Consider the following 27,988-nt stretch of genomic DNA (forward strand, 5'->3'; position numbering starts at 1 on the left):
AATTATGCAGAATTTTTAAAATCGGGAATCGAACCTAAATATGCGGAAGTTACTGTCTGTATATGAAAAACAAAATTATTTAGCATACGATGTAACAAATATAATGTATACGGTTTCGGTACCCAAATCGTACTTTTTTTGGGCAGTGGCGATTTTTGCGATTTAAACCCTGTTTTACGCAATTTGAAGCCGACAGTATGGCGTTCATGCCGAAATTACATTCATTATTGAATGTTTTAGGTGAGTTTTAGAAGTTGAAAGTTTTTATTCTCTTGAAATATTTAAAATCTTTAATATAACAACTTGTTGTTGTGTAATCGCCGTACTAAATACTGAAATAAACCGATCAATGACGTAATAATCTATTTATTACAGGCCGTGAAAGAGTATGCGCTCGCTTATTGCATTTATCAAACAGAACGAATGCGGTAACGACCCATTATACGATAGTACCTCGGGAAAATGACTCCAGATGGAAAGGTAATTCTGAGAATGGCCATCAAATCTTCCGCTATTCTCCTCAACTCAGATCAAAATGGAATGATGAGCTCTTCTGCACTAGCCATTGCTAGCCCTGGGTATGAGTGCAGTTTGTTACCTTTCTGCTATGTGGCGCTAGTGTTACTTTAGGTTATGATTAGGTCAGGAACATAGGCATTAATAACCATTAGTGATAGGTCTACCTCTGAATTAACTACGGCCTCTACGAGCCATGTTAACTCAGTTTGTAATGTGTTATTGAACCTACTCCGTTACTTGGTGACAATCAATTCAATATGTCATCATCTGCCAGGGTTGTAAGACCAATGTTGGGCAGAGCAGCCATATTGAATTGATTTAGACAGGTACACTCTAATTGGAATGGCTGACTTCACGGAAGTGTCGGATGCCTCGGCCAGAAATGATTGTTGTGATAATATTTTTCTGTCAATGTTTTATAGATATTGATATGGAGCGTTATGGAGATGAAGTAGATATTTGTATTATCGGTGGAGGACCTGCCGGTTTATCGACCGCTATCAGACTCAAACAATTAGCTCAACAACAACAGAAAGAAATACGAGTTTGTGTGGTAGAGAAAGCCTCTGAAATAGGTAATTAATCATTTTCGATGATGTTCTTAAATTTGGAGTTTTCTGTGTCTCAAATTTCTAAGTACTTTGATAAGGGTCGGTTGGACAGTCCTTAGATTTATGTCCAGTCTTAAACCATCTTGGTTCAATAGGTTCTAATGAAAACAGTTCTATAAGGCCAGACATAATAGGACTGAAATAGGTCTTGAATCATAGGACCTATGATTTTAAGACCACTTTTGGTCTTTGTCATTATTGCGCAACTAGGATCTGAGCCCGATTTCAAAAAGGGTTGAACTAGGATTTTTGGTTTAGCGCAGTAGTTGGTTACTTCATGTTTCTTCGATGAATTCATGAATTCTAACTTGACTGTTTTAAGGTTAAATTTGTTCATGAAATGGCTCCCCGATTAACTGTTTGAAATTGAAACTCAATTAATATGAAAATGATTTGATGATTTTCAGGTGCTCACACATTATCCGGTGCAGTTTTACAACCTACTGCTTTAAATGAATTGTTTCCGGATTGGAAAGAGATGGGGGTAAAGACGCTTGTACTTTCAAAATGTTTGATAACAGGCCGTTCTTAAATTCACAACCTTATAATTACATACAGAAAATCTGCAAAATTGTTCGTACATACATCATGAAGTCTATCGGTGTATTTGTGTTTCAGGCACCACTGCACACTCCTGTCACTACTGATCGATTCTCATTCATGACTAAGAATAGCTCAATACCGATTCCATTATTACCGGGTAAAACTAACTTATAATTCTATGTTATTGAATTTGTAATGTGCAACAGTTTGTTCAATTTCGAATTTACGCGTTTTGAAGGTATGCCATTGAAGAATCATGGTAACTATGTGGTTAGACTTGGTAATGTAGTAAGATGGCTCGGTGAGCAGGCTGAAGCTTTAGGAGTTGAATTGTATCCTGGTTATGCCGCCAGTGAAGTTTGTAGTCTTAATTAGATTCCTTTTCAATCCGTAATTCATACATGTATATCGATTCCTAGAAATACAAGATGATTTTGTTTGATTTTCAGGTTTTATATCACGAAGATGGCAGTGTGAAAGGTATAGCTACTAATGATGTTGGTATTTTCAAAGATGGCTCTCCAAAAGTAAGTAGATAAAAATTTTCGTAAAGGGTTTTTTAGCGAGTCTGAAAGAAGTGCTTACTTTTGGAAAGATTTATGAAATGGCTTATGTGTGCTTAGTTCTCTTGCATACTGGTCTTAATCATTGATTTAGAAAATTAGCCTTAAACTTCTCTTGAGGAAAAGATGCTGACTTTTGCGTCAGTCTGGCTGCTTCAAATCCTGTCATATATCAAGAATTGTATTCTTCGTCTGAAATACCACATTTGCATATTTTGAAAGGAAAACTTTGAACGCGGTATGGAATTGCACGCGAAGATGACTGTGTTCGCGGAAGGTTGCCACGGACACCTGACTAAACAGATGAAGAAGAAATTCAATCTCGTAGAAGGTAAAGAGCCGATGACGTACGGTTTGGGAATGAAAGAACTTTGGGAAGTAAAACCCGAAAATCACGATCCTGGTTACGTGGAACACTCTATTGGATGGCCAGTGGTAAGACCTTTATCAATCAGGACCGTGTTGCACAGTCATGGTCTTCAAAATAAGCCATCCCTGTGCAACTGGCCCGTTGATCACGTTTTAGAATATCTTCCATGTGAATGGTATTTTTATTTGCTGATAATTTCAGTCTAAAGATGTCTACGGAGGATCATTCCTGTATCATCTAGGTGAGCAAGAAGGAAATCATTTAGTATCCATCGGATTTGTGGTAAGTTTAAATCTGAATGTATTATCTGCAGAATCGCTACCACTCACAATAACTATTCATTTTTATGTTAAACCACACTTTTTAGGTTGGTTTAGACTATAAGAATCCATATATCAGTCCGTTTAGAGAATTCCAGAAATGGAAACATCATCCTAAAGTGGCTAAAGTTCTACAAGGCGGCAAGCGTATAGGGTATGGAGCTCGTGCATTAAATGAAGGTGGAGTTCAGGTAATCAGTAACACAACTGTTATTTTTTGTTGTTCACACAGAGATTTTGAATGTGATCTTTTCTGGTTATATTCAAGTCAATTCCGAAGTTAACATTCCCGGGAGGTATGCTCATCGGTTGTGCCGCCGGATTTCTCAATGTGCCTAAAGTGAAGGGTACGCACAATGCTATGAAAAGTGGAATGCTCGCAGCTGAATCAATATATGATACGATATACAGCGAATCAGCCCCAGAATCATCAACCACAGGTCTGTCTGTCTGTCTGTCTGTCTCTGTCTGTCTGTCTCTGTCTGTCTGTCTGTCTCTGTCTGTCTCTGTCTGTCTGTCTCTGTCTGTCTGTCTCTGTCTGTCTGTCTCTGTCTGTCTGTCTGTCTCTGTCTGTCTGTCTGTCTGTCTCTGTCTGTCTGTCTGTCTCTGTCTGTCTGTCTCTGTCTGTCTGTCTGTCTGTCTGTCTGTCTGTCTGTCTGTCTGTCTGTCTGTCTGTCTGTCTGTCTGTCTGTCTGTCTGTCTGTCTGTCTGTCTGTCTGTCTGTCTGTCTGTCTGTCTGTCTGTCTGTGTCTCTGAGTCTGTGTATGTTTGTCTGTGTCTGTCTGTGTATGTTTGTCTGTGTCTGTCTGTGTATGTGTCTGTCTGTCTCTGTCTGTCCGTCTGTCTGTGTCTCTGTATGTTTGTCTGTGTATTTCTGTCTGTTTAATTGCCAATTAAGTAATTCAAATCTGTTTATTTTTACAGCTCCTGAAGCGAAATGTTACGAGGATCGTATAAAGAACAGTTGGATTTGGTCTGAATTAAATTCCGTTAGAAATGTCCGTCCTTCGTTCAACACACCACTCGGTATTTACGGTGGAATGTTTTATACGGGCGTCATTTATTATCTATTACGCGGTAGAGAACCATTCACACTAAAACACGGAAGTAAGTTTCTCGACTACAGTAAACCACGCGTAAATCTGTGGAAAATGTTTGGTCCCGTTTTGTGCTTCTCATTTTCAAATATATTTCTACCCTAAAATAGATCCATGACTATAGGTTGAGATACGCGTAGGCCTTGCTTCTGTAGTCATCATGATTCGATGCAAGGTACAAAGATAGAGCTCTGTTTTTCATTCAGAAGCTTGATTATCCGACTCTCAAGGATTTCTCCAAGTTAGAGAAAATCTTTCCATCCAAAAACATCTGACTTACGCATGTGGTTTACTCTCTTGGAAGTTCGATTAAAAATGAACATTATTTTCAGTAAAGATATAATCGTCCGCTTTCAGAGGCTGATAATGAGAAGTTGAAACCGGCAAGTGAATGTAAACCGATCGATTATCCGAAACCAGACGGTGAATTGAGTTTCGATATACTGTCGTCTGTTTCACTGACGGGAACCAATCACGATCACGATCAACCCGCCCACTTAACCTTGTACAGCGACGACGTACCTGTCAATCATAATCTGAAAATATACGACGGGCCTGAGCAACGATTCTGTCCGGCAGGTCAGTCAGCATTCATTTCGGTTAGATTATATTCAAGGCTCAGTTGCCATATCATTGGTGACTTAAGTGGTCTCAAATCTTAAGTCTGGTCTCGAGTTGTCAGATAGGGTATAGAGGTTATGCCTCACTACTTTTTTCTTCAGCTCAACAACTACACCTCAGTCTAAGAATAAGAAGAATTTCTTTTGACATTTTCAGTTCAACTACTATTTTTGATGGAAAATAACTCTCATTTTGTGTTAAAACTACCACAATCAGTGATATCAGTTAGTCTGATCTGGGTTTCGTCTCGTGAACTGTCTTAAGTTTATTTCAATGAGATGTTTTTGATTATTTGTAGGCGTTTATGAATACGTGGAAGAAGGTGAAGGTATGCGACTGCAAATCAATGCACAGAATTGTATTCACTGTAAAACATGCGACATCAAAGATCCGAGTCAGAATATAAACTGGGTTTGTCCACAAGGAGGCGAGGGTCCAGCTTATAACGGAATGTAAATTATAGATGGTTCATATCATGTAGACAGAATATCGAGGGTAAAACCTTTGATACCTCCAAGGTTTAGAGATGATTTTGATTCTCGGGCCAAGTTTGTATTACATGTATTAAGCTGATTTGAACTAAGGGTGCATTTTAGTTGATTCTGGGTTCAACCCACAAGTTTGGATTGATTTATTGAACTAGGGGTGCATTTTAGTATCAGTATTCTTTTGAGAAGCACTTAGTCGGGTTGGAAGATGGGCTACTGCACTGAGCTTTCAATATTAGAAAAGAAATGAATAACAAACACCTGTTTTGCACCAGTGCTGAATTCCAATGAGATATTTGTAATGCCTCGATGAAGCTCTAAGCAATTGATGGCAATTAAGAAATTAATTCAAAAGAAATAATTACCTCAAATGCTGAATAATTTCAGTGAATACAATTAATTGCTTTATGTAAACTACTGAGTTTGTGTTGTTTTATAATTATATGAATGATGAGTGATTGTATTTGAAGTAACAACATTTTAGTTATAAAAAAAAAATGCTAATTTGTGTTCAACTTTAAATTATAACTCCTTAACAATATTATAAAGAATAGATATATATATATATATATATATAGATGAATATAGTCTGAAGACAAGAAGCTTGTGTTTAGTTTTATCTGTTTGGTTTCTGTGGCTTGGAACTTTTCCTTTCTTGACGGCGCATCAGATGAATCGCTCACCACTCTAGTTAGGTGACAGCGTTGAGGCTATGTAAGTGGTGTCGTGCCCACCATGGAGACCTGCACCATGAATAGACATCGACCGGAGTAATGAGGCTTAATTTACTGAGAAAATGAACAACAAAAACTACTGAGGAATCGTCTAATTCCATGTTTATTCTGAGCTTCACTATGAATACATGATATGTACGTTTATGATTAAACTACAAACCAGCGATGACTAGATCTCATGCATAGATACTATACAAATATTGCAAGTCGGAAAACTGTTACAGACAATCATCAGACCTCATTACGGGTACAAGAATTATATCCTATCTATTTCGTTGGAATTCAATTAAGGCGTATGCAGAGTAAGAATGATTTTAATGAAGTTAATTCAAAGCGTTCAATCAGAGTTAGTAGGTGCATCAAATTCGTATGAATTGCTATCGCTTGAAGTTCTAGAAGAAGTAACGAAGGTCTATTAACTTGCAGTGAACTCCACAAACCGTAACTGTATATTAGATACAATGTACATAGGATGTACATTTATATATACAAGTGAAAAAGTCTAACAAACATTCAAAAACAGATTAACAATCAATATCCATAGGATTATCATACCGGGTAATTATATTAACAATGATTAATAATTTGGCCCAATAATCCATTTACACTGTTGCCATACCCCAGTCCTTACATTTTTGGAGTACTGTTACAACGGGCAAATACAAATGAACTAAGTGTAAATGGATTTAATAAATCACAGTCTAATTAAGTACATATAAATATATGACACCTGGGAGTACATGGTTACTCAGAGACTGGAGCTCCACCTAGTGGGACTTATAATACCAGCCCCTTGACTAACATATTATGTTTATCTTCTGCGCAACACAGGGTTCTTACTGATCAAGGATTTCCAGATGAATTTGCCCCAACAGGGAAAATCAGGGACAGAGAAATATCAGATCACATATTGTACATTCTAAAATGTTGCTACTAATTTTGCAGCCAATGCATCAAAATGTTTGAAGCTTTAGGGTAAAAAATACTTTATTTCTATTGTGGCAGGCCATATAGTTTCATCTTAGTGAAGTCTGCATTTGTTCAATGTCATTTTCCCATACTGCAAGTGTGGTTTATTGTTTCTTTATACCAGGTGACCAGCTCTAGACCAATCAGCAGCTAGGGTTAGGGTTTGACATTTGGGCAATTTGCATATCAGGTGACCATCTCTGGCCAATGAGAACTAGGGTTAGGGTTAAGTATGTGTGGTCTGTTTGTTTATACCAGGTGACCAGCACTGACCAACCAGAAGCTAGGGTTAGGGTTAAGCATGTGGCCTGTTCATTTACATTAAAGAAGACCAGTCTTGTAAGTGAGATTCAGATTATGAGGCTCACTGAGTCTTTCATAAACCAGAAGAAACAGTTCCCAGATATATCTTTGGATTTAATTAGGGAAGGTTTTGGTCAAGAGTCAGAGAAATATCGGGGAATTTTGGATCTGTAAGAACCGTGCTCTGGAATTCAAATACATGTACAATACCGGCCCCTCCACATGTTTATCTTCTGAGTAACAAATCTCCCAATTATAGATTGATATGTTTCTGTGGACTTCGGATTAATATCAAACAGCACTCTTATATACCGGTACAATCATATATATAACAGTGATTAAAAGCAACTATTTTAGTTTAGCAATAAGTTATATTAAATATCCACACATCACCACAATTAACTAATATTTATAAAATCACAATTTTTGCATAATCAGTATATGATAATCTTATGTTAGCTGTCACTTTTATTCAACGGATAAATCATTCAAATCATAAAAATCGGATTTTGACTCTTGATCTACATTGAATGTTCCGCTTCATGCGTAACATCAGTTAACACTAGTATAAAATAACTGAATTGACTATAAGTAGTTCATTTATCAACAATGTAATGCCCATAGATCCTTATTAGATAGACTGAAATAACTCAATAGATGGTTATAATAGTACATTCTCCTGATGAAACAGAATTGTCCTACACAATATAAGTTATTAGTCACAAATCTTACATGTATGACATGAAGGTTTTATCAGCTTACAGGAGGCTGGGTTGAATATTTCACCCAGTAATTTATATGTCTATCTAAGGACACATCAATCCCCTGATGTTTCTTACTGGAATCTCCTGAAGTTGCCAATATTGATGAAACAGTCTAGAGTCCTTGTTGTAATGATAATATAAGAATCCCATACCAATAATGAAAACTAAAGATTCTTCGTGCTAGTAGTCTATTCTAAATATTTTGACTCGAGCCTATCTTCAGATAATTCCTACTAAAGATGACAAGGATAACAATGATTAGAATACTAGCTCAAGGAAACGTTTTCAGGCATTTTTGCATTTCTAATGTATGATTTTTAGACTGTGGTCAGTCACATTGTAATATCCTCAGAGCGCATTTCTTGTCACAAAAATCATATTCATATGAAACCAGCAACTAGAATTCAAGTACAAATAATCCTGATATTAATTTCACTTTCATAAATCTCTGCGTAATTTCAGATTTATAAGTTATTCACTATATCTCTACAGGTGTTAGTGTACGATGCATAGATTTATCACTATGCATAGATTAACAGCTAATAAACAGGTTTTCACATTGTGGTCGAGTTCCAACTACTTCAGTTCGATAGCTCAAATCAAATTCATGAATTATTTCTATATAAAATTATCACTCAAAAGCTGCTCGTTCTATCATTACCTGAGAATAACTGTCTGTTTTCCATATCTAATCTATACATTTATCATTATGCTGTTTAGTTAACACTTCAATCATATGTAACACCAATATATTCGTAATTTCCTATTCCTAAACTATGTTTACATGTAAAACATGCGATCCAACTTTCATTTTTACCCTTCTCCGAAAATCTACGTGGTAAAAGATTTTCACGCGGTCTCTACCGTCAGGCCAGCGAACAACTTAAGATTTTCGATTTTGTATCATTCTCGTTTAAGTAGAAATATCAAACTTCTGCCCAATACGTCAAACGACTGTTATCGTAATATCTCTGCCGTTTTCTGCTGAGCTGAAATTAAATTTAAAAGATGAAAATCGAAGCTTTGTCTCGCTCCCGGTTATGAGTGCATATTTAGGGGTCATTCATTAATTACGTACGCATTAGGGGAAGGGGAGGGGTCAGTGCAATTGCATACTGTAATGCTTAATGTATATGAAAAAATGGCCGATTTTGCGTACAGAGGGGGAGGGGGGGTTGAAAAATTCAAATTTAATGCGTACGTAATAAATGAATGATCCCTTTCTGAAATAGATAACTCACCAACTTCTAACACAGACTCTCAGCCTGATTATTATCTCTTTCCTGATTTTCAGTATTTGTCAAGTCCATGGCAATTTTACCAGGACTTGGCTCATTAGAAGCTGGTGGATTTTCTGAGGAAGATTTTTGTTGCCCTTCACCATCAGAGTTAGCAGACTGTTGAAATAGCGGAAGAGCAGAAAGAGGTTTCAGATGAAGAATGCAGTCAAGAATGAAGAGTAAAGCAATAAACCATGGGTAGAAAGTTGAAGGTAAGGTGAACATTTGCGGTTATAAAGCAGTTTTGATGGTTTGCAGATGATGAAATGAGATATTTTGATATATAAACATACTTACTGTATTAGGGCTACAAGGTGCTGATTTAACAATTGGTTTATCATCAGATTCTGGAAACGAATTAACAGCAAAATATACATATCTACACATGGATCACTAATTGTATCTTTGATATAAGACTTTCAAACTCACCTTGCGATGTTGGTATAACCTCAGTGGTGGTGACTGCATCAGTTGTAGATTCTGTTGGTTCATGACTGGCGTCCAAGTCTTATCGTGAAGCGAGTTAGTAAAAGCAAATCATTTAATTAAAACGTGACATCATTACATTTACTATTTAATAGTACAAAAATTTTTGGATTTTGATAAGAAATTATACCCCTTTTTTTGGAGTATTCCACTCATACATGTACTGACATTTTATCAACAACTTTAGATTGAATCTAGAACCCGATTTTACTCATGATTTTGATAGATATAAATTTCATGGTAAACGTAACATACATACGAACATAGATTGAAAATAAATGTTCTGGTCTTTTTTGAATCTATACAATAATTTTCACTAACATCAGCACATATCAAATTGAAGTATGAATACATTACTTGTAAGTAATGATGGATATATATTTGTAAAACATACATTCTAGTAAAGTTGAATAATGAAAAAATCTGGAATATTGAAAAAAAGAGTCTCCTTATTTAATATTAGCTGAATACATAAAACATCTACCAGACTATCTGAGCAAAAGCAAAAGATTTAACCCTAACACACCTGGATGCATGCATTGCTACAGAACTTTGAATCTAACATTTTACATCAGCTAACAACAAATTCACAGCTACAGTCAAACCTAGATGCAAGGCCCATATTGGTGCTTTACGATTTTGGTGGTATCAAGGGTATATATAGTAGTATATTGGGGGTTAATTTCGACTAGTTCCAAGGCAAAATACAGATGTTCCGTTCCTCAGAGAGAAACCTGGTGTTAGACGAGACCGTTGGTTCATCAGGGGTTGACTGTATATACTACACAGGTATCGAGATATCATGTTCCCCACCTGCCAGGGATAGTAACTGCCTGCAGTCATACATCGATCCACGGCAAATGAAGGAACATTTAAGATCAGTGCTGATGAATATTCGACAAAATCAATGAAAAATTAGTAGAATGGTTTTATACAAGTGTACACATGCTGGACGGAAAAACTACTCTAAGGCATGTTTCGATTCAACGTTCAGGAGTATCAATTCTGGTACAAACTCTCTACCGGCCGCTTCTATCAGGTTTACAGATTATACTAGGTAGAGCGTATTCTGGTTGAAATAAATGCACCAGAAGAGAATTTTGGAATCGGTAGAGACCAATAAAAACTTACCTAAAGATTCTATGGTATTGGAATTATATTATTGCAGATATGAATATTTCACTCATAGATTCTCCACAACCATTACGTTTTTTTTACATGACTAAGAGTATGGTTCTAAATTGAACGTGATAAAATATTTCTCTCTGATCGCTGGATGTAGGATCCAGTTCGACCGGTGTACAATACACATACCATATATGTGAATACTGTTCAAATATATAACAAATATGAAAAATATAAAGCCAATTTATGAAGCCAAAATATGAAGCCAATTTCGACTGGCATATAATAAACAAAATCTCGATATGGTTTTGTCTTCATTTCTTGGATATGAAAACTTTGGAATTGCAGGCAAGATGCGATCATACACAAGTCTCGTAACTACTACCACCGCTTATACGCTGGATTTTCTCCGAGTCATCACGTGACCGCGATGGCGCCACTCGCGGTTTCGCTTCACCGGACGGTAAACTATATTTACGTAAAGTGTAAGAAGCAGAAACTGCTGCTGCCGGTGACGATAACGAGGTTTGTGGCATTGAACGTTTACGAGGTACAGTACAATACGACGATATACTGTTACTATTCACTGTATTCCTCGTCGCCGCTATTTTAACCGGTTTCGGCGCCAGCGCAGGTTTCGGTCCGGGATTACTTTCTCTTCGCCGCGTTGAATCATAACCGGCTGAAACGTCACAGCTCACCGAACGCGTTTGAGATCGCAGTTTTTCGTGATCTTCGCCGATTACGCGAGATTTCTGTTGCAGTAAGTTTTCGATGATGTTAGATCGTTGTCTTAAGTTCGAACTACTAACAGTTTTAGGTTTGGATTTGATAACGGGTTTAGGTTTTAAAGACGGGGGCTCAATGGGATACCGCGAGGAGGGAGTCTCAGACCGGTGCTGGGTAGAATGAGAGATATGACTTCCGAAGCCTGAAATAAATCGGAAACATTCACCGAATAAGAACACTTACAAAATGTCAAAACGATTTGACTCATAAACCGAAAGTATTTGAAGTTTCAGCTGAGGTTTATAAGTCAAAATTGTAGAACAATTGAACCCATAACTGGAAGTGCATACATCTATCTAATTCTAAGATAACAGGGAAGGTACGTATATATGTATATAAAACATTGACGAGTGGACAGAAATTCATCGACAAAATGTACATGCACATATACACAATACTTATTTACAAATATCTCGACTTACCTACAAATGCAGATGACTTCTCTTCACTGGGAGTTGGCAAAGTCAGAGTGACTGGTGGAGGAGAACTGACATCAGGTGCCATGTCTGGTGGAGCGAAATCAGGAGGTTCAATCTCACCATCGGTTGTACTTTCATTCTATACAGACACAACATACAGTTAGAATTCGACAGTAAAAGCAGCTCCCACAATTAATGAATCCTTGGCTCAGTTGTAAATGCCATTGGTTACTTTATATTTTCAATGAGGACAACAATTCAAACTTAACCGTTTTAGGCTTAAACTTTTTAGTGAAACTGGGCCCTTATGTATATCATTCTGACATTTTCGAGATTTATCTAAATCTTATCTTCACAGAAACAGTTCTCATTTCTGTTTCTGTGATGATGAGATTTAGATACACAGAAAGAGTAATATCATTTACTGTTTTATTACTGTATCTCTATCGATAAGATTTAGATATATCTCAAAAGATATCATCATTTGTGGAATTGTTCATTTACGTCTGAATTATCAACTATGAAACATGTACAATAGTACAAGGTTCTTTATAAAACTTACGACTCCATCAATGCCGTCTAATTCTTCAACCATCAATGAAGCGAATACTCCAATTTTCCCATTCACTTCTCCTTCCCACCATCCATCATCGACACCATTAACATCGTGACGAATGATACGTATTAATTGTCCTTCTTGGAATGATAACTCTCCCGGTTCAGTTGCTTCGTAATCGTACAACGCTCTGCCCCAACAACCTTCTATAATCAATATACACATTCATCATCAGTGTAATTACAATCATAACTACACATACACTAATACACTAATACTATATCAATAATCTCAAAATCAGACACATCTTTTTACTTAAGCTTATTCTTCAGTCTTTTATGCCCCATATCATCCCCATATTAAACTTTTAAAGTTTTATCACTTATTGATTTGTAAGCTAAAGAGCATATCTTATACGGAATTATGGTATAAATAAAGTTAATATCTACCGCTGGTTTGTTGTGGTTGAATAGCTTCCTGTACTTCATAATCCGCCGATGTGTAAGCAGACGCCGGTGCTGATATATCTTGCGACGTGAAACCACCGTTATCAGCGGATACTTGGTCCACCCATCCCTGCGTATCCGTCTGCTGTTGATTCCACGCTGTATCCGTGACGGTCGATTGTTGATTCTCGGTATTCTCCTCATCCGCCCAAATATCTCCGGGAGGTTCGTCGTAATAAGGAAGCGACGAGCTCGGCGCAGGTTGAGACGTTTCAGCTGTTGTTTCTGCGTTGTATCCATATTGACTGGGGTTGTATTCGACCTGCCCTGTGTTGTAGTCGACTTGCCCGGTGTAATCACCCGTCGTTGCAGTACTATCATCATAGTATTGAATATAATTCTCTGGAATGAAGCCTTCTTCCCCATTAGCATTACGTGCCTGAAAATATATAACAACAGAATAATTGCTGAAATTCCCGATCCACATTATGTTTATCTTAGTGCAATGACTTATACAATACCTTTAACCAGCCATCACCGAGTCCAGTTCCGATAACAATAACAGGCTCGTGTACAGTCATACTCAGTTCATCGGGATTACTTGCCTAGAAACAAAATATCAAAATTAGCAACTGAGTCGAGTCTTGCCCGAACTGTCATACCGGATCCAGTTCCGCAGTTGTGAGTTACAATTAACTGTGAGATTAAATTAGTTCATTTTCGATGTAAATCAAATCTGTTGAGTTTTGTTTCAATAAATGTGGGAGTTCAACTTACAGGGAAGTCATATAAAGCATAAGCTTGAGCCGAGTATTGATCTGTTGTTGCCGCGTTTATTTCAGTTGGTGGATTTATAACCTCGAATGTATCGTCGTTAAACTCATTATCATCGTACATATAATCATCATGATTCTGATTATAACTGGCACCGTTCGTCTCTTCACTGTGACTGTGCTGTAAACAACAAACACAATCAGTCATTCATCGCGTAATTGCATCTGTTCGCGTGATTTACTGAAATGTTTAACAGTTTGAAGCGCGGAAGAAGAGTATACTTACAGAACTGGATGTACGCAGAGACGCTTGGTCGCTGATACTCGTGCGACTCGTATCATCTTCGATATCAATCGGTGATAAAGTGTCCATATTCGCTTTGTTTAACCATTCATCGACGTCAACTGAAAAACAAGATTCTTGAATGAAATATCGCGCTCCGCTCGCTCAGCAGAGTGTAAGTGAAACTCAATTCCTAGTAATCGCTTACTTCCTGCTTGCTTGATGAGTTCTAATCTTGCTTCTGCCTTCATTTTTGCAGTCTGAAATACACAGATTATTCTATAAATCCTTCAGAATCCTTAAGGCACTTTCTTTCATCTATACAACAACCCACCTCTGATTTCCTTATTGCTTCTTTTAATTCGTCCAGTTTTTGTTCGGTATTTTCGACGGCTGCTTTTTCCTCGGTCGATTCAGTAAATACCTTTCAAAAACATAGAAATGATTTTCTATCAAAACATTCAATTGAGACTACCGTACAGTCGCAGTCTATGTACTGGCAGTGTAAGACCCTTTCAGGTAGTGTTTTAATCTGTCTTCAGATTTACCGGCTATTTGAAACTTATATGAAATCATTTCAAATAAATCTGAAGATGGGTAGAAGAATTCCACCCGAAATGCCAGTGTACATTTCTCGTGAAACCTAATGGGTCTTTTATATAGACTGTGTTCCGGTTTGGGGCAGTATTTCAATTATTGATAAACCAGTACCTCTTTCTCAGCTGTACTCTGAGTCAGTAATGTTCGTATAGCTTTAGAATGTTCCTTTATTGCTTTCGTTTCTTTGACGACTTTCGACGCCCATTTTTTAGCTTCGTTATCGAGATTGTGCTGATCGCTCTTCGGATCGCTCACCAATTGACGTACCTTTCAACGGTAGAAAATGATCAGAATCGAAAATATCGAAATAAACAACGATCTTAAGAAAATAACTTACGGCATCGTTATCCATAGCTTCGAAATGGAATTGTAAAGTTTCCGAGAAGACCGGATTATGGTGCAGGAAACATTGTAGGTTATAATTTCGACTGATGAGGGCTGCGTCGCACAACGACCGACTGAACGACTCTTGAGTTATTCCGCAACATTCTAATTCCGTTTTCGATAACGTGATGAACGCTTCTTGAACTTTCTCATACATATCGACGTCGAGTTGCTGAAATAGGAATTTGTAATTTCGTACAGAATGCGTACATTATCGCTCCAGTTTCATTATTAATCGAGAATATGAAACCGACCTGCATGAGGTCGGGTAAATCAGTTTGAAAGAATCGGACATGTTGAGCGTTACAGGCCACCATATTCATCAAATATTCATTCCTCGCGGCGTTGGATTTAGTTTCTGACAGTTCTTTTTTCGTGGTTAACTATGAAAGAAAAATAATCGAATTTCAGTTAAGAATAAATGATAAAATTCTTGTTACATTTATTTCATATTTACCTTTGCACTGTTTTTCTGTAGAGTGGCCATCGATGAAAATATACCAACAGATTTCCTCTTCAGTCTGAAATCATGAAATAGGTAGTAGGCTGAAAACTCTTCTTGTATGTTTCTAATAATACAGAGACTAACTCAGGTGCATCTCCTGCTAAAATACTTTTGGTTTGTATAAAAAACCTGGACCTTTAAGCTTTAGAGTTTTCATACAAGTAGAACTGTCAACCCAAAATACCACAACCTGCTTTGCATTTAGGATTTCGGCATTATGGAAAGTATGGCAGTATATCAGGGGTTTCATTTTTACATTTTAAAATAAAGTTTTTCCAATCTGTCCTGATGTAAAGCGGGGTGATAGTGTTATGTATATATCAGCCCCCCTCCCCTCTGCTTACTTGGCCTCTGCTTCAGCTGATTTCACGCGAGCGTCGTGCGCGACGTGTTCGTCTTCGTTGTATAATTTTTGAGCTTTGATCATTTCGCGGCCGGTTTGATGAAGTTCTGCTTGTATCACTCCGAGTTGTTCAAATACCTGAACAAACAAATCAATCGGTGAAACAAAGGAGCTAAATTCATCAGCTTTGCGTTGAAAATAATCATTGATATCTACACCGCACCTTTTTTCCAACTTGTAGTTTATTCTGTCGAACGATTTTGACCGGTTCAGAAACCTGGTGCATGTAAGTTTCGCTGGCTTGTAAACGTTCTTTCGCAATATTTTCACTCACTTCTAGTATCGATTTCCAAACGGTCGTCATCGTTCTATATAAATACGTTAATTCATCAATTTAAACAAGGAATCTAAGAATGAACACATGCCGAAATCTCATTCATGTTCGAATAGTATACAATATGTAAAAGGTCTAAATAAGAATACACAACTATAGTTCAAATATGTAAGATAAAATATAAGATCTCACAGTAATAAAATGTTTCCTCGAGCTTATGCTTTATTCGACATTTTGACTAAATCTTTATAGCCATCTTCAGGAATAATCCTAGCAATTCTTTCAATATTCCTGCAAATGACTATCTGAATATAGTTGAAACGTTGAATAAACACTAGCACGAGGAAACATTTCTCTTTTTTATTCTTAGTGTGGGATTTTAGATTATCTTCACAATGCGGACAGTGTTTCATCAATGTCTATGTAAGCCTTAGAAAAAGCGTAGAAGCTAAATTTATTTGTTACAAGCAAATGTAATAAAGAAAATGAAATACACATTACATTAATAGGCAGTATATAAGTATAAAAGGTTAGAATGAATAGATTTAATGCAGATGTTAAGAATTTGGTCTAATGTTAAAATCAAATCCATAGTTCAGTAAACTTGGCGTAACAGTAACAACAAGACAAGCATTATCAAAAGAAAATGTACAAGTAAAGATATATTTTAGAACAACCGTCAGCAACTCACCTGCCAGACCTTGATTAGAATGAAACATATAAATTCACATGAATAAACAGATATGCGAGGTAGGATTAAATATCCCTTCCCTGTTTTGCGCGACCAATTCATTTAAGGGCGATGATTAACAAACTTCCGATCACACCGTGAACTGATACTTACTTGCTATCTCGACTCTCTTCCGGTGGTAAATCTTGGACCGTGTAAAAGTCCTTTTTCGACAAATATCCACTCGATAATTTCAGTAATGCCTGAAATATTGAACGGACATAAAATTAGTTAACGGACCAGTCAAATAGATGCAGATGCGGATAATGAGAAGGGATTTCATTTATTATTGGATGAATGAAAAAATACATGAACAGGTATTTGTTTATAACAGCTAGGCGGCCCAGACTTTGGTTGATGAATAAACACTGATCTTATCTGTGTCAACTGTAGATAGATAAAAAAATCCCACAATAAAATTTTTATCTGATAAAATTTATCAATATGAAACCACAATGTTTCGACTGTTGACTAAGGTTCATCATTAGGGGGAATCATTGCACCTGATGATGGCTGTTAGTTTTTCTCAATTTCTGGAGATTTCATAAATATTTTGCCTTAAAAGATCCCCCCTCCCCCAAGAATCAAATTTAAAAAAAAATCAAGACTATTTAAGGACATTGGAGCAATTTCAAAAATTCAGAAATGCTCGTTTAACTTTGGTGCTCTGCAGATACAGCGCGAAGCATGTCAAATGATTCAGCTTGTATTAATCCTGAACCCTTTTAAAAAATGATATATGATTTGTAAAGATGCAGCACTCGATGATTGAAATACCTGAGCGTATTCCTTTTCAATCTGCGCTCGTTGTTTCGAGAAATTTCTGATATCCTCCAGTAAATCTGCATCGTGTTGATGTTTATGCTGTAATTTACTCAATTGTTCGGAATGTGTATTTTTTAAAGCCGATGCTGGCTTTACCTGAAATAAACATTCAGTCTCCTTATATCATACACACAGGTATTAAACTATCAATGATGGACAGGATTATACCTAATACAGAGGCTTATCGTATCTCAGAGTTGTTCAGGTTTTGTAAAAACGATAATCTGTTAAATCCATAATACTATATACTCTGGATTTAATACATAATTTTTTTTTGCAGCACTAACAACTATAGATACAAGCCCCGGCGCGCGTGTCCATACAAACTATGTCTAATGTAAAGTCCTGTCACCAGGAATTATTTACTGATATTCCCCCCTATTTTCGAAATATTAAAGATTTCGATAAATTTTCTGCCTAATCTGGGAAATATTTTGGAAATTAATTTTACACTGGTTGCAATTCTGAATTCTGGGATGTAGGTAGGCCTAGAGGGACGTGCTTTTTGCCTTTATAAGCCAACATACACAATGATAGAGAATATATTTGCACTGTTACCCTACCTTTATAGATGATTGCATTTTTTCCTTATTTCAATGTTGATGAACGAGGTAAACAGTAAGAATTTTAACTCTGAAGAAGCTGCAAATCTAAATTGGAAAGTCAGAATGTTTGTTAATCAGTCCCGACTTTTCTAGGATTAATTACTGATTCGATGTAATCATTGCTTCGTAGGCAATCAGAATCCACGTCGCGTCTTCGAGGTCAATAAGCCCGAGGAGGGCTTACCTTCCTGAATTTTGAGATATTTTCGTTTTTAGGCAGAATTTCGATAATTCTTCATGCCTCTATTCGAGTTTACTTCACTAAAAAATCACTTCCGCGTATCTGTCAAAGGTCCGATACAAAATCGCAAACACGAAACGACGCAATCTTTAAAACTCATTAATTTTCAAAAATACTCTCAGTATTGAATTTCTGAAATCTAAATACGTAAAAACATACATAAATAATGGGCTAGAGCTGTGATAGATAAAAAATATCGAGTTGAGTCTACCGTTCGTCCGTTTTCATTTTATAAAGTCCAAAACCGCGTTTTCATCTACATCCATATCCGTGTTTTAACTCGACGCCCCGGAATCTACCGCGCCCGTTTGCCGCATTTACTTCAGTAGTTTACGAAAAATAACAACAAAAACAGAAAACGGTAAAAAAGATGCTTCAATAACTCGATTTCTAATCTAAAAATCCCCTTGATAAATGTTGTTTGTAATGAGTTAAAACGAGTATTTAGGTTTGAATATATTCCTCTCCTAAAAGAATGAGGTTTTTGACTGAAAAAAGGGGAAAAATCGTCGTTTATTTTACTTCCGGGTCAACTCACAGTCAATATTTATTTTGTCTGGAATCAGTTTCTTCTGACGTATTACGCTTGCCACATATTTCTTCTTGAATGGATTCATTTCGTATAATATTTTAGGATGATTGGCAGTGAAATTTTAGATCTACCTGTAGCTTCAGTATTTTAAAAGTGCCTTTGTTACCAGAAAATATGGTAAGTCGCTTGATTTTGTCGATAAATTGGTATTCTATCATCATTGCTATAAAATAACAACACGACTGAATGTAATTTGATAATAATTTTCCAGGATGAATTATCAACTGATTTCGGTGAGTTATGTTGTCTGTCATATGTAGATCGTCTTGATAATCATTGATAGTCGATTACTCGGTCTTGGATGCTGGATATGAATCACTTCTCATTCACATCTGACACAGGGTGACCACATACCTGTTGGAAATCAGGGAATTTTGTAATAAAGCTATAATCAGGGAAAAGTGAGGGAAATTTGTTGAGATTTGCTAGATTGTTGATCTATTTACAGGAGCTGATTTAGGATTGCAGTTCGATGCACTTGATGGCAATGATATGAATTCTGTTGATCGAGTTATGGAAGATGCTGATATGATGCCCGAAAGAACTCCTATGATGGTCAGGCTCAACCTTTATTTTGAATATAGGAATTCAGCACAATTTACAATTCCCGTGCAAATCCTTTACACCTAGCAAATTGTCGCTAAGATTAAAACTAAAATCCATTTCTCACCTCAAAGTATTATTAGCTTTATAGGACAGATTTTACCATACGCTAGTTCTTTCCTAATATGACATACAGCTCTTTTAAACTGTTAACTGTATATTTCAGGTTGATAATGACTCGGTGAATGAAATATCATTGATGTATGATATCGATAAACCCGATGAGAACAGCTACAGCGGAATATTCGAGGACGGAAAATACAACTCAAATAACGCGGGAATCATGAATTACATCAAAGCAATCGCTGATGACGAGCACAATAATATGAATAAACAAAAAAAGAGGCAACCAGTCACTGGTAAATTGATTTAGATAGTTGTTGTTCATAGAGATAGAAGTAACGGTCTATTTGTATACTTTAACAAAAACAATTGAACGATTGGACACTGACCTGGGATACATGAAAACTCAGGAAAAATCTTGAAAACAAATTCAGAGAATTTTGATAGGCCTATGCTAATTGAAAACGCATTTCTTAGTCATTTATCTTTGTCATGATTCATGAAAAATGAACCTATTTTAATGTTTTAAACCAAGTTGCTCCATTCACCTGCCACAGATTCACTCAAGGGAATTCCTCCATTCACCTGCAGTTGATTCACATTCCCATTTTTGTAAATGGGGAAAATTGACTTCTCTGTTTTTTCAATTTCACTATAAAATTTATAACATTTTTAATACCGTGATAACGATTTATGAATGGATATCGTTTTGTATGTAACACTGTTCTGTTTTGTAATCGTTTTCAGCGTCTTGTGAACAGTGTGGCAATATTGGAATGAGGGTCGATTTTGTCGGCAAGAAAAAGCGATTTTGTAGCATTAATTGTTCACGAACGTCCAGCAGACTAAAACAGATGAAACCAGATACAATTCAACACGTGCATGTACGCTCGCTTGGAAATTTTATAAACAAATTCGTCGAAATATTTTCTCTTGTATAATTTTGTGATGCCTTATTTATTTTCAGGCTATATATAACAAAAAAGAAAAAGAAACAGAACCAAAACCAGGTCAACTTTACGTTAGTGATACAGGTACAGGACGTGTCTAATTCGATACATTATCGCTTGGTTATATTTATATTATAGGCAGGTTTTGATAAGTCTTTGTATCAGTTCTGGAATTATCTTTTGGCGCGTTTGTTTCAAACTGACTACTCTTTACCCGCCGATATTCCGGAATAGCGTAATCTGTGAACTAGATAGAAGTGGCCGGTAGAGAATTTGTTTTAGTCTGGAATTTCTATTCCAAAACTAGAACATGTTCAAAATTTTCTCATCGATGGTACTTTTAGATCAGCCGTCTTATGATTGGAATAAAGAGCTGAAGCCGATCAGCGAGGGAGCCCCAGTGGCTTGTTTTAAACATGTAAGTACATGTACATTTCATTTCAGAAAATAAATTCCTATTCCTCGTCCCTGGCTATTTGTAAAAACAATTTTGTGTTTATTAACAGGTAACGATGTCAGAATTTTGGAATAATATCAACAACGGTGTAAAAGTTGAAGTTATGAACATCGATTCAAATTCAAAAACAGTTGCTACTTATTGGATCGCTACAGTTATACGATTAGTCGGTGAGTAGTAAGAAAACAGGGTTGCTGTGGATCAGGGAATATCTGGGAATTTAGGATTTCAAATTCCCTGCAGGGAATCTGGACATTTTCTCATGGAAATCGGGGATTTCTTAAATTGAAGATTATTGTTCTTGAATATTTCATGCAATGAGCCTTGTGGTTGATTATCTAAAACACTGGCTATATAGACCACATACCGTGTGATAGTTTAGAATAGTCTTAATCTGTCATAGTTCTTGAAAATTAGAAAAACAATATTAGAATGTTATTGTCAATAACATTCTCATGTTTTTGTGAAATTTTCATCGTCCCTCACATCGGTATTTTGTTTTAAAGGCTATAAAGCGTTGTTAAGATACGAAGGATTTGGTACCGACAGCAGTTGTGACTTTTGGATAAACCTATGCAGCCAGGATGTTCATCCTGTAGGTTGGTGCGCGACAAAAGGAAAACCACTTGTACCTCCTAAAAGTAACTATCTCCATTCAGCAGCGCATGTCACCAGGTGTCGCTTGCTGCGTAGAAATCATTATTCTAATTGTGTTTATTACAGCTGTACAGCACAGATACGTCGACTGGCATGATTTCCTCGTGCGACGTTTGACCGGAGCTCGCACATTACCTCATAATTTCTTTAACAAGGTGAGAGTAAATACAGTCAAACCGACCGGCTGAATCCGGATCAGCTGAATCCGGAAATCATTTACGGTCCATCTTCATTGTCATGTTTGACGATGTCGTGAGACAATATACAAAAACTATAACATCTAACTCGGATATCATTGAAATCAGACAAATTTCACCATCTCGAGCGGTCAAATTTAAATAGAGTCTACTGCTGTACTTGCCTAACTCAGAGCTCTGCTTAACACAGATCAAAATACTTAAGCATTTCCGATATGGACAATCATGGATTAGACTAAAACTGTGCCAGTGTGAGGTTTAACAGTTAAATGAAATGTGTATTTAATATATGGCAGGTGATGGATAGTGTGAAAAACCGTCGTCTAAAGAAAGGGATGGTCGTAGAAATAATGGATAAAACATGTATATCAGCGATGAGGGTAGCGTGTATCGATGATTTATACGGAGGAAGATTACATCTGAAATACCTCAACAGCAAGGTTTGTGTTAACAGCTATTTAACACCTGTAGACTCTACGCTTGCCTCATCTTGTACTAGCACCGATCAATCTTTTCCTGAGGTAAGCGAATTCTGGGGCAGTCCGAACAATGATAAGTCATCGCATGAATTTGAGTCGGAAAATAAGAATTTTGACCACGGCAGCTGATGGTCCGAGGCAATCAGCTCCATCGAAAGCGCCGTCTATAGTCTATCTTATTACACAAGTTATATAAAAATGTGATTGATTTCAATTTGTTTTCGCGTTCTCAATTTCCAGGAATATGACGATTTCTGGGCTCATGAAAAATCACCATTAGTTCATCCAGTCAGCTGGTCACATTATACCGGACATAAAATCCACTGCTCACTCGGTCAGTTTTACGTTATTACGGCTCTCATTGTTTCCGCGTCTGTTGTCTTAAAACGAGAGAATATTTGTTTTTTTTTTTCAGAATATAAAAACCGAACGATTCGAAAACTGCAAACGAAACAGTTCGATACGTATGACGCTACATTCACATATTTTGAAAAGGTACAAATTGTTCATTGCCGTTTCACAGGGTTCTTTTTAGTGTCTTGGTGGTGACAAGCAATCTATCGGGAAGAATTAGAAACCGCCTCCTCTGACTGAGGATATCTTATAATTGATAAACAGGGAATTCTTCCTCAATGGTCAGGGAAATATCAGGGAATTGTGAATTGAAATGATCTGTAAGAACCTTAGATTCAGTTGTATGTATAGTAATCATTTTGCTGGTTGTTTACTCAAATCATTCATTATTTCAGCCTAAGGTGGCGCATAATGATTATGAGAAATTTGAGAAAGGAATGAAATTAGAAGCGATCGATCCTTTGAATTTATCGGCTATTTGCGTAGCTTCAGTTATGAAGGTAAAATACATCTCTGTTGCGTTCATAGAAAGCGAGCATTTATTTGTGTTTCTGTGTTAAACTCGGCAACTTAGACAGTTTTATAATTACATTATATTCTCATTATAAAACAGGTGCTGAAAGATGATTATTTAATGATTGGAATCGATGGTTCAATGGCTGTAGATGGCTCTGATTGGTTTTGCTATCACGCCACGTCGCCTTGCATTTTCCCTGTTGGTTTTTGCGAAATCAATGATATATTCCTGACCCAGCCACGAGGTAAAAAGAAAACTCTTGAACTTCTCTACAGTCGGTTAAACTCCTGTAAATTGTATGAGAACCCAAAAGCTACGACTTGCGTGAGTTTGTATTCCTTCTATAGTGGTAAATGTTAGGGTTTTGTTGTTTTTGCACAGACTATAACGGTGAATTTCGTTGGCTGGAATATTTGAAGAATACAGGATCTGTGGCAGCTCCAGTCAGTTTATTCGAGAAGGAAATTCCGAAACATGGTTTTAAAGTCGGTATGAAATTGGAAGCCGTTGATCTTATGGAGCCTAGGTACGTAAGAATTAGAATATTCTAACTAGTAATTCCGGAAATACAGACGATTTCATCTACTTATCTCAGGCATAATATCGGTTTGTGTTAAGACTAGATTTTAAAATGAAAGAATTAAGATCTCTCACTAAAGACGATTGTCTGGTGTCTGGAGTTATTTGACAGTCACAGTGCAGCGTTTGAAATGTTGTTGTTTTTTTTTGTTGAACAGATTGATTTGTGTTGCATCCATCGCTCGAGTTGTCGGACGATTGTTACGCATACATTTCGATGGATGGGAGAATTCCTACGATCAATGGGTCGATTGTCAATCAACCGATATATATCCGGTAGGCTGGTGTGAAATGGTTGGTTATCGTTTGGAAGCGCCCAGAACGCCTTGTAAGTCATAGTTATAGAAATCGGGTTTCAGAATGAAGTGAAAAAATTGTAAAATGAATTTCTGTTTAGAAGATTGTAAAGAATCTGTGAAATATCCTGATATTTCGTAGTGAACAAAGCCAATTATAAGGACATGAACTAAATATGAAAATCCCTAGACCTGAAGCATGAGAAGTTATCATCATTCGAGCTTGTTTTATCCTTCTATGAATGATATGCTGTTTTCTCGTGTATTTCAGTTGCGTCGCCAGTCGCTATTAACAGTAATTTATTACAAAAAAAGAAGAAATCAAAGAACGCAGCACCGAACCTGACTAGGAAAAGTATGCATTGCGCAATATCCCGTATTTATACGGGTTGTAGTTGTTTGTATATCGATAAACTTGATTCATTTTCTTTATGCAGGAAAGAAAGGAAAATCTGCGCAGAAACAGTTGATCAATGAGATACAGAATAAAGGTCCTCAGGAATCTGAAACTTGTTCTCCGGTGTCGTCAACCCCTGATGTCGTCAACACTCATGGACAGGTAAATGAGTTTTAAAGAATCAACTCAAGCCCTGGAGTCATATTCATATGATATATGAGATTGATACAGTCAAAGCCCGGTTAATAGGAATCAGTTGAATCTTCAAAATACTCTCAAATCAGAATAATACTAGTTCATTTTCAATTGCACTGAAATTGAAATTATTGTCAAGTTACTTCCACTAGTTGTGAAAACTACTCCAAAACGGAAATATCAGGTAGTCAGGTCTTTCCCAAATGATTCAGGGTAAGTTGCTCAAAGGTTGGTAAACGATAACTGACGGATAGATTACTGTAGTAACAATGAATTTTTAATTATCACTTTGTCAACTATACACTGATTAACCCTAACCAACTTTTGAGTGACTGCAGTCCCTGGATTAGAATGGGTTCAACCAACTTTGGGGTGACTGTAGCCCCTGGATTGGAATGGGTTCAACCAACTTTTGGTTGACTGCAGCCCCTGAATTAGAATGGGTTCAACCAACTTCTGAGTGACTGCAGTCCCTGGATTAGAATGGGTTCAACCAACTTCTGAGTGACTGCAGTCCCTGGATTAGAATGGGTTCAACCAACTTCTGAGTGACTGCAGTCCCTGGATTAGAATGGGTTCAACCAACTTCTGAGTGACTGCAGTCCCTGGCCTGTATTAAAGTGATATGATGTAATAGCGTAATGATTGTATTTTTTAGATGGATATCGGTAGTATTCAGTCATTAACCGGTGCCGTGTATGAATCTGATTATTATATACCTGTACTAACCGGTGATTACGCACTTGATGCTGGTAAACCATTAACTCCGATGTCGTGGAGTGTCGCTGATGTTTCTCATTTCATCGCCATTAACGGTTTCGCTGAACACCGTCATGCGTTTACCACGCAGGTAAAGTATATTGTTCTAGACAAGAAAAACGTTATCTTCAACAATACTTTTGTCTGTTAAAACAACATTCAATTAGATTGTTGTACATGTCTATTATATCAGTATGACGGACCTGACTTCGGTTGCTATTCGAGAGAAGTGTCTGCTCTTTTTAAAACATCCCATAAAGAATAATTTCTAGTTAGTTTTCTCTTAAACTGCTTTTTTTACCGTCAAATAACTCTAATCTTTTGGGAAAGTTCTACACTTAGAGAAATCGGGTAGCTTGGTCTTCACCAATGATTGCTAATGATCTTTTTTAGTTGGCTGAAATAATTTCGTCACCAGAAATTATGAATTGTTTGTTTTCATATTTATTTTCAGAGCATCGATGGATTTAAGTTAATGGAACTGAGTTCGGATAATTTGACTTCTATAACGGGATCTAGTTCAAAAACGGATTCGATTCTAGATCTGATCGGAACTCTCAGATTATTGAGCATCGATCATTAAAATCATCGACGACGTCTGCTTACAATCAGCTCGTGTCTCGGCTAATTCTGTAAATATAAATTGTCTCCCTTGAAATCAATTATGAAGCCTTTATTCATACACTGTACGCGGTCAAACTCGGTTAAGTCGTCATCTGGAAAGTTGCCACATTGCTGAAGTCATCTCTATTTTTGAGGCCCAATTGTATTTTCAATTTAATCTACTAAGTTTAAATCATCGTTTGTATTGGCCATCGACAATAATGATCGTCCCTACTAGGAAGACTTAACCGTATTTGACTGTGTTTGTATAAGATAGACCCGAGCTTACTCGCGGTTAAAGCTTGGACCGTAAATATTGCACTGAGGTGACCTTATAACGACTTTAGATTCAGGGAAATTTAAAGAGTTTTAAAATTCACCACCGAGTAAGAATAGGTCCAGGGTCAGTTGCTCAAAAGTTAGTTAGAGTTCAGTTCTGGACAATACCATTTCAATTGTCTCGATCCCGTTCCAGCTGTTAACTTTAAACAAACTTTCGAGCGTCTAACTCCTCTATTTTACTGGCTGCCTGAAAATAAAGTTGGAAATTGTAGATTCAAAAATGAAATTCTTCGATAATGGTTCTAATGGTTCTACTGTGCCAAAACGTAATTCATAATATGTACATATAATGCATGAAACAAATAATATTGAAACCATTCATAATTCGATATTAGAATACCTGGTATAGTTTCAACTGATGATGATAAACAGTATTTATTCCTGAGGAGACTGAAATCATAACTCACTCCATCCTCATCCCGCGGGTGATTATGTAATGAGGCATTTTCGTATTTATTTGATTTCTTTGACGTTTTGTTAAATTATGTTGATTATTGTTGTAAATGACGTGTAAAATAGTTTCTATTAAATGGTCAGGTTCATCGTATTATTCATTCTTCAAAATCGTTACTACGTTTAGTGTTACCGTCGCCCGTTGTTCGCTGGTTATTTTTGTATTGCATTTATATTTCAAACACTTGAATATTAGTTTAGTTTGTGTATAAGAATCCGATAGAATTTCCATTTTGAATCGATAAGACTTCGTTCAATTGATAACTACTAGTTGCGGGCTACGTATGGCAGGTGTAAACTCATTTACCCAGCTAGTATCGGTAAAAATTCTTATCGATTCTCAAATCCTGCTGGTCGACAGTCCGGCGTGGCTACATCAAAGTATGTACTACAGACGTTATTGATTTACCATACTAACAAATCTTTTGGTGAGCGAAGGATACGGCAGGTACCTATTAAACTGACATCTGATGGCATTCATCAGAATTGTGCTTGGCAAATAATATCTGTAGTCCCTATTGTACGTAAGCTATTTCTTTCCAGCTCGTAGACATATCATAACTTTGCTCTGTACTATGGAATCTAGGGCGTTTTATCGATTAAAGATTAGAAAAAAATTATTTCGCTCTAGTAAAACTGAAGGCAACACTTTTAGATCTGGGATAGAGCTATATGTATATTTTGTACTAGTGTAAATGTATTTATATTGTAAATATTTAAAGACAAAATAATCGCTGTTAAAATGATGAATAAAGTTCTTTGAGAGTAAAACTGTTAAATTGAATTGTTGTCTTGTTGTTGTGGTTGACGTTAAGAGGACTCACGATGTTGTTGGTACTGGTGTATTTGTGTGAGGTTTCTGGAACATG

The 27,988-nt window shown here is 36.7% G+C and overlaps 3 protein-coding genes across 4 annotated transcripts; 2 read left to right on the plus strand and 1 right to left on the minus strand.

Moving 5' to 3' along the window:
- Nucleotides 1–117: 117 nt before the first annotated feature.
- LOC141905011 (electron transfer flavoprotein-ubiquinone oxidoreductase, mitochondrial-like) lies at nt 118–5,601 on the plus strand. The gene is made up of 14 exons (XM_074793703.1): nt 118–240; nt 376–480; nt 942–1,094; nt 1,538–1,614; nt 1,749–1,830; nt 1,912–2,030; nt 2,123–2,200; nt 2,459–2,671; nt 2,808–2,888; nt 2,974–3,117; nt 3,195–3,366; nt 3,851–4,033; nt 4,381–4,602; nt 4,943–5,601. The coding sequence occupies exons 1-14, from the start codon at nt 198–200 to the stop codon at nt 5,098–5,100; spliced, it is 1,830 nt and encodes a 609-aa protein (XP_074649804.1). The 5' UTR covers nt 118–197; the 3' UTR covers nt 5,101–5,601.
- Nucleotides 5,602–5,959: 358 nt separating this feature from the next.
- Nucleotides 5,960–18,631, minus strand: LOC141904934 (F-BAR and double SH3 domains protein 2-like). Its single transcript, XM_074793567.1, has 20 exons — nt 18,344–18,631; nt 17,733–17,876; nt 17,070–17,158; nt 16,115–16,259; nt 15,893–16,029; nt 15,501–15,564; nt 15,298–15,426; nt 14,997–15,215; nt 14,771–14,926; nt 14,394–14,483; nt 14,268–14,319; nt 14,063–14,181; nt 13,781–13,957; nt 13,525–13,608; nt 13,007–13,442; nt 12,564–12,763; nt 12,005–12,140; nt 9,612–11,724; nt 9,480–9,529; nt 5,960–8,891 (listed from the first exon to the last, which is right to left on the minus strand). Exons 1-18 carry the CDS (start codon nt 18,359–18,361, stop codon nt 11,153–11,155), a joined length of 2,967 nt encoding a protein of 988 aa, XP_074649668.1. The 5' UTR covers nt 18,362–18,631; the 3' UTR covers nt 5,960–8,891; nt 9,480–9,529; nt 9,612–11,152.
- On the plus strand, nt 9,239–27,861 carry LOC141904935 (MBT domain-containing protein 1-like). Of its 2 annotated transcripts, none has more exons than XM_074793569.1 (22): nt 9,239–9,394; nt 19,261–19,335; nt 19,430–19,451; nt 19,667–19,773; nt 19,988–20,180; nt 20,632–20,768; nt 20,852–20,918; nt 21,179–21,252; nt 21,341–21,461; nt 21,798–21,932; nt 22,015–22,103; nt 22,442–22,585; nt 22,865–22,958; nt 23,040–23,119; nt 23,374–23,478; nt 23,592–23,739; nt 23,877–24,021; nt 24,233–24,402; nt 24,642–24,725; nt 24,808–24,929; nt 25,621–25,812; nt 26,176–27,861. In XM_074793569.1, the coding sequence occupies exons 2-22, from the start codon at nt 19,333–19,335 to the stop codon at nt 26,302–26,304; spliced, it is 2,361 nt and encodes a 786-aa protein (XP_074649670.1). In that variant the 5' UTR covers nt 9,239–9,394; nt 19,261–19,332; the 3' UTR covers nt 26,305–27,861. The 2 variants fall into 2 exon arrangements, with proteins under 2 accessions (XP_074649670.1, XP_074649669.1); XM_074793568.1 differs by lacking the exon at nt 9,239–9,394 and adding an exon at nt 18,936–18,987.
- Nucleotides 27,862–27,988: the final 127 nt, after the last annotated feature.

This window comes from Tubulanus polymorphus, chromosome 5 (assembly GCF_964204645.1).
Source record: "Tubulanus polymorphus chromosome 5, tnTubPoly1.2, whole genome shotgun sequence".
Classification (NCBI taxonomy): domain Eukaryota; kingdom Metazoa; phylum Nemertea; class Palaeonemertea; order Tubulaniformes; family Tubulanidae; genus Tubulanus; species Tubulanus polymorphus.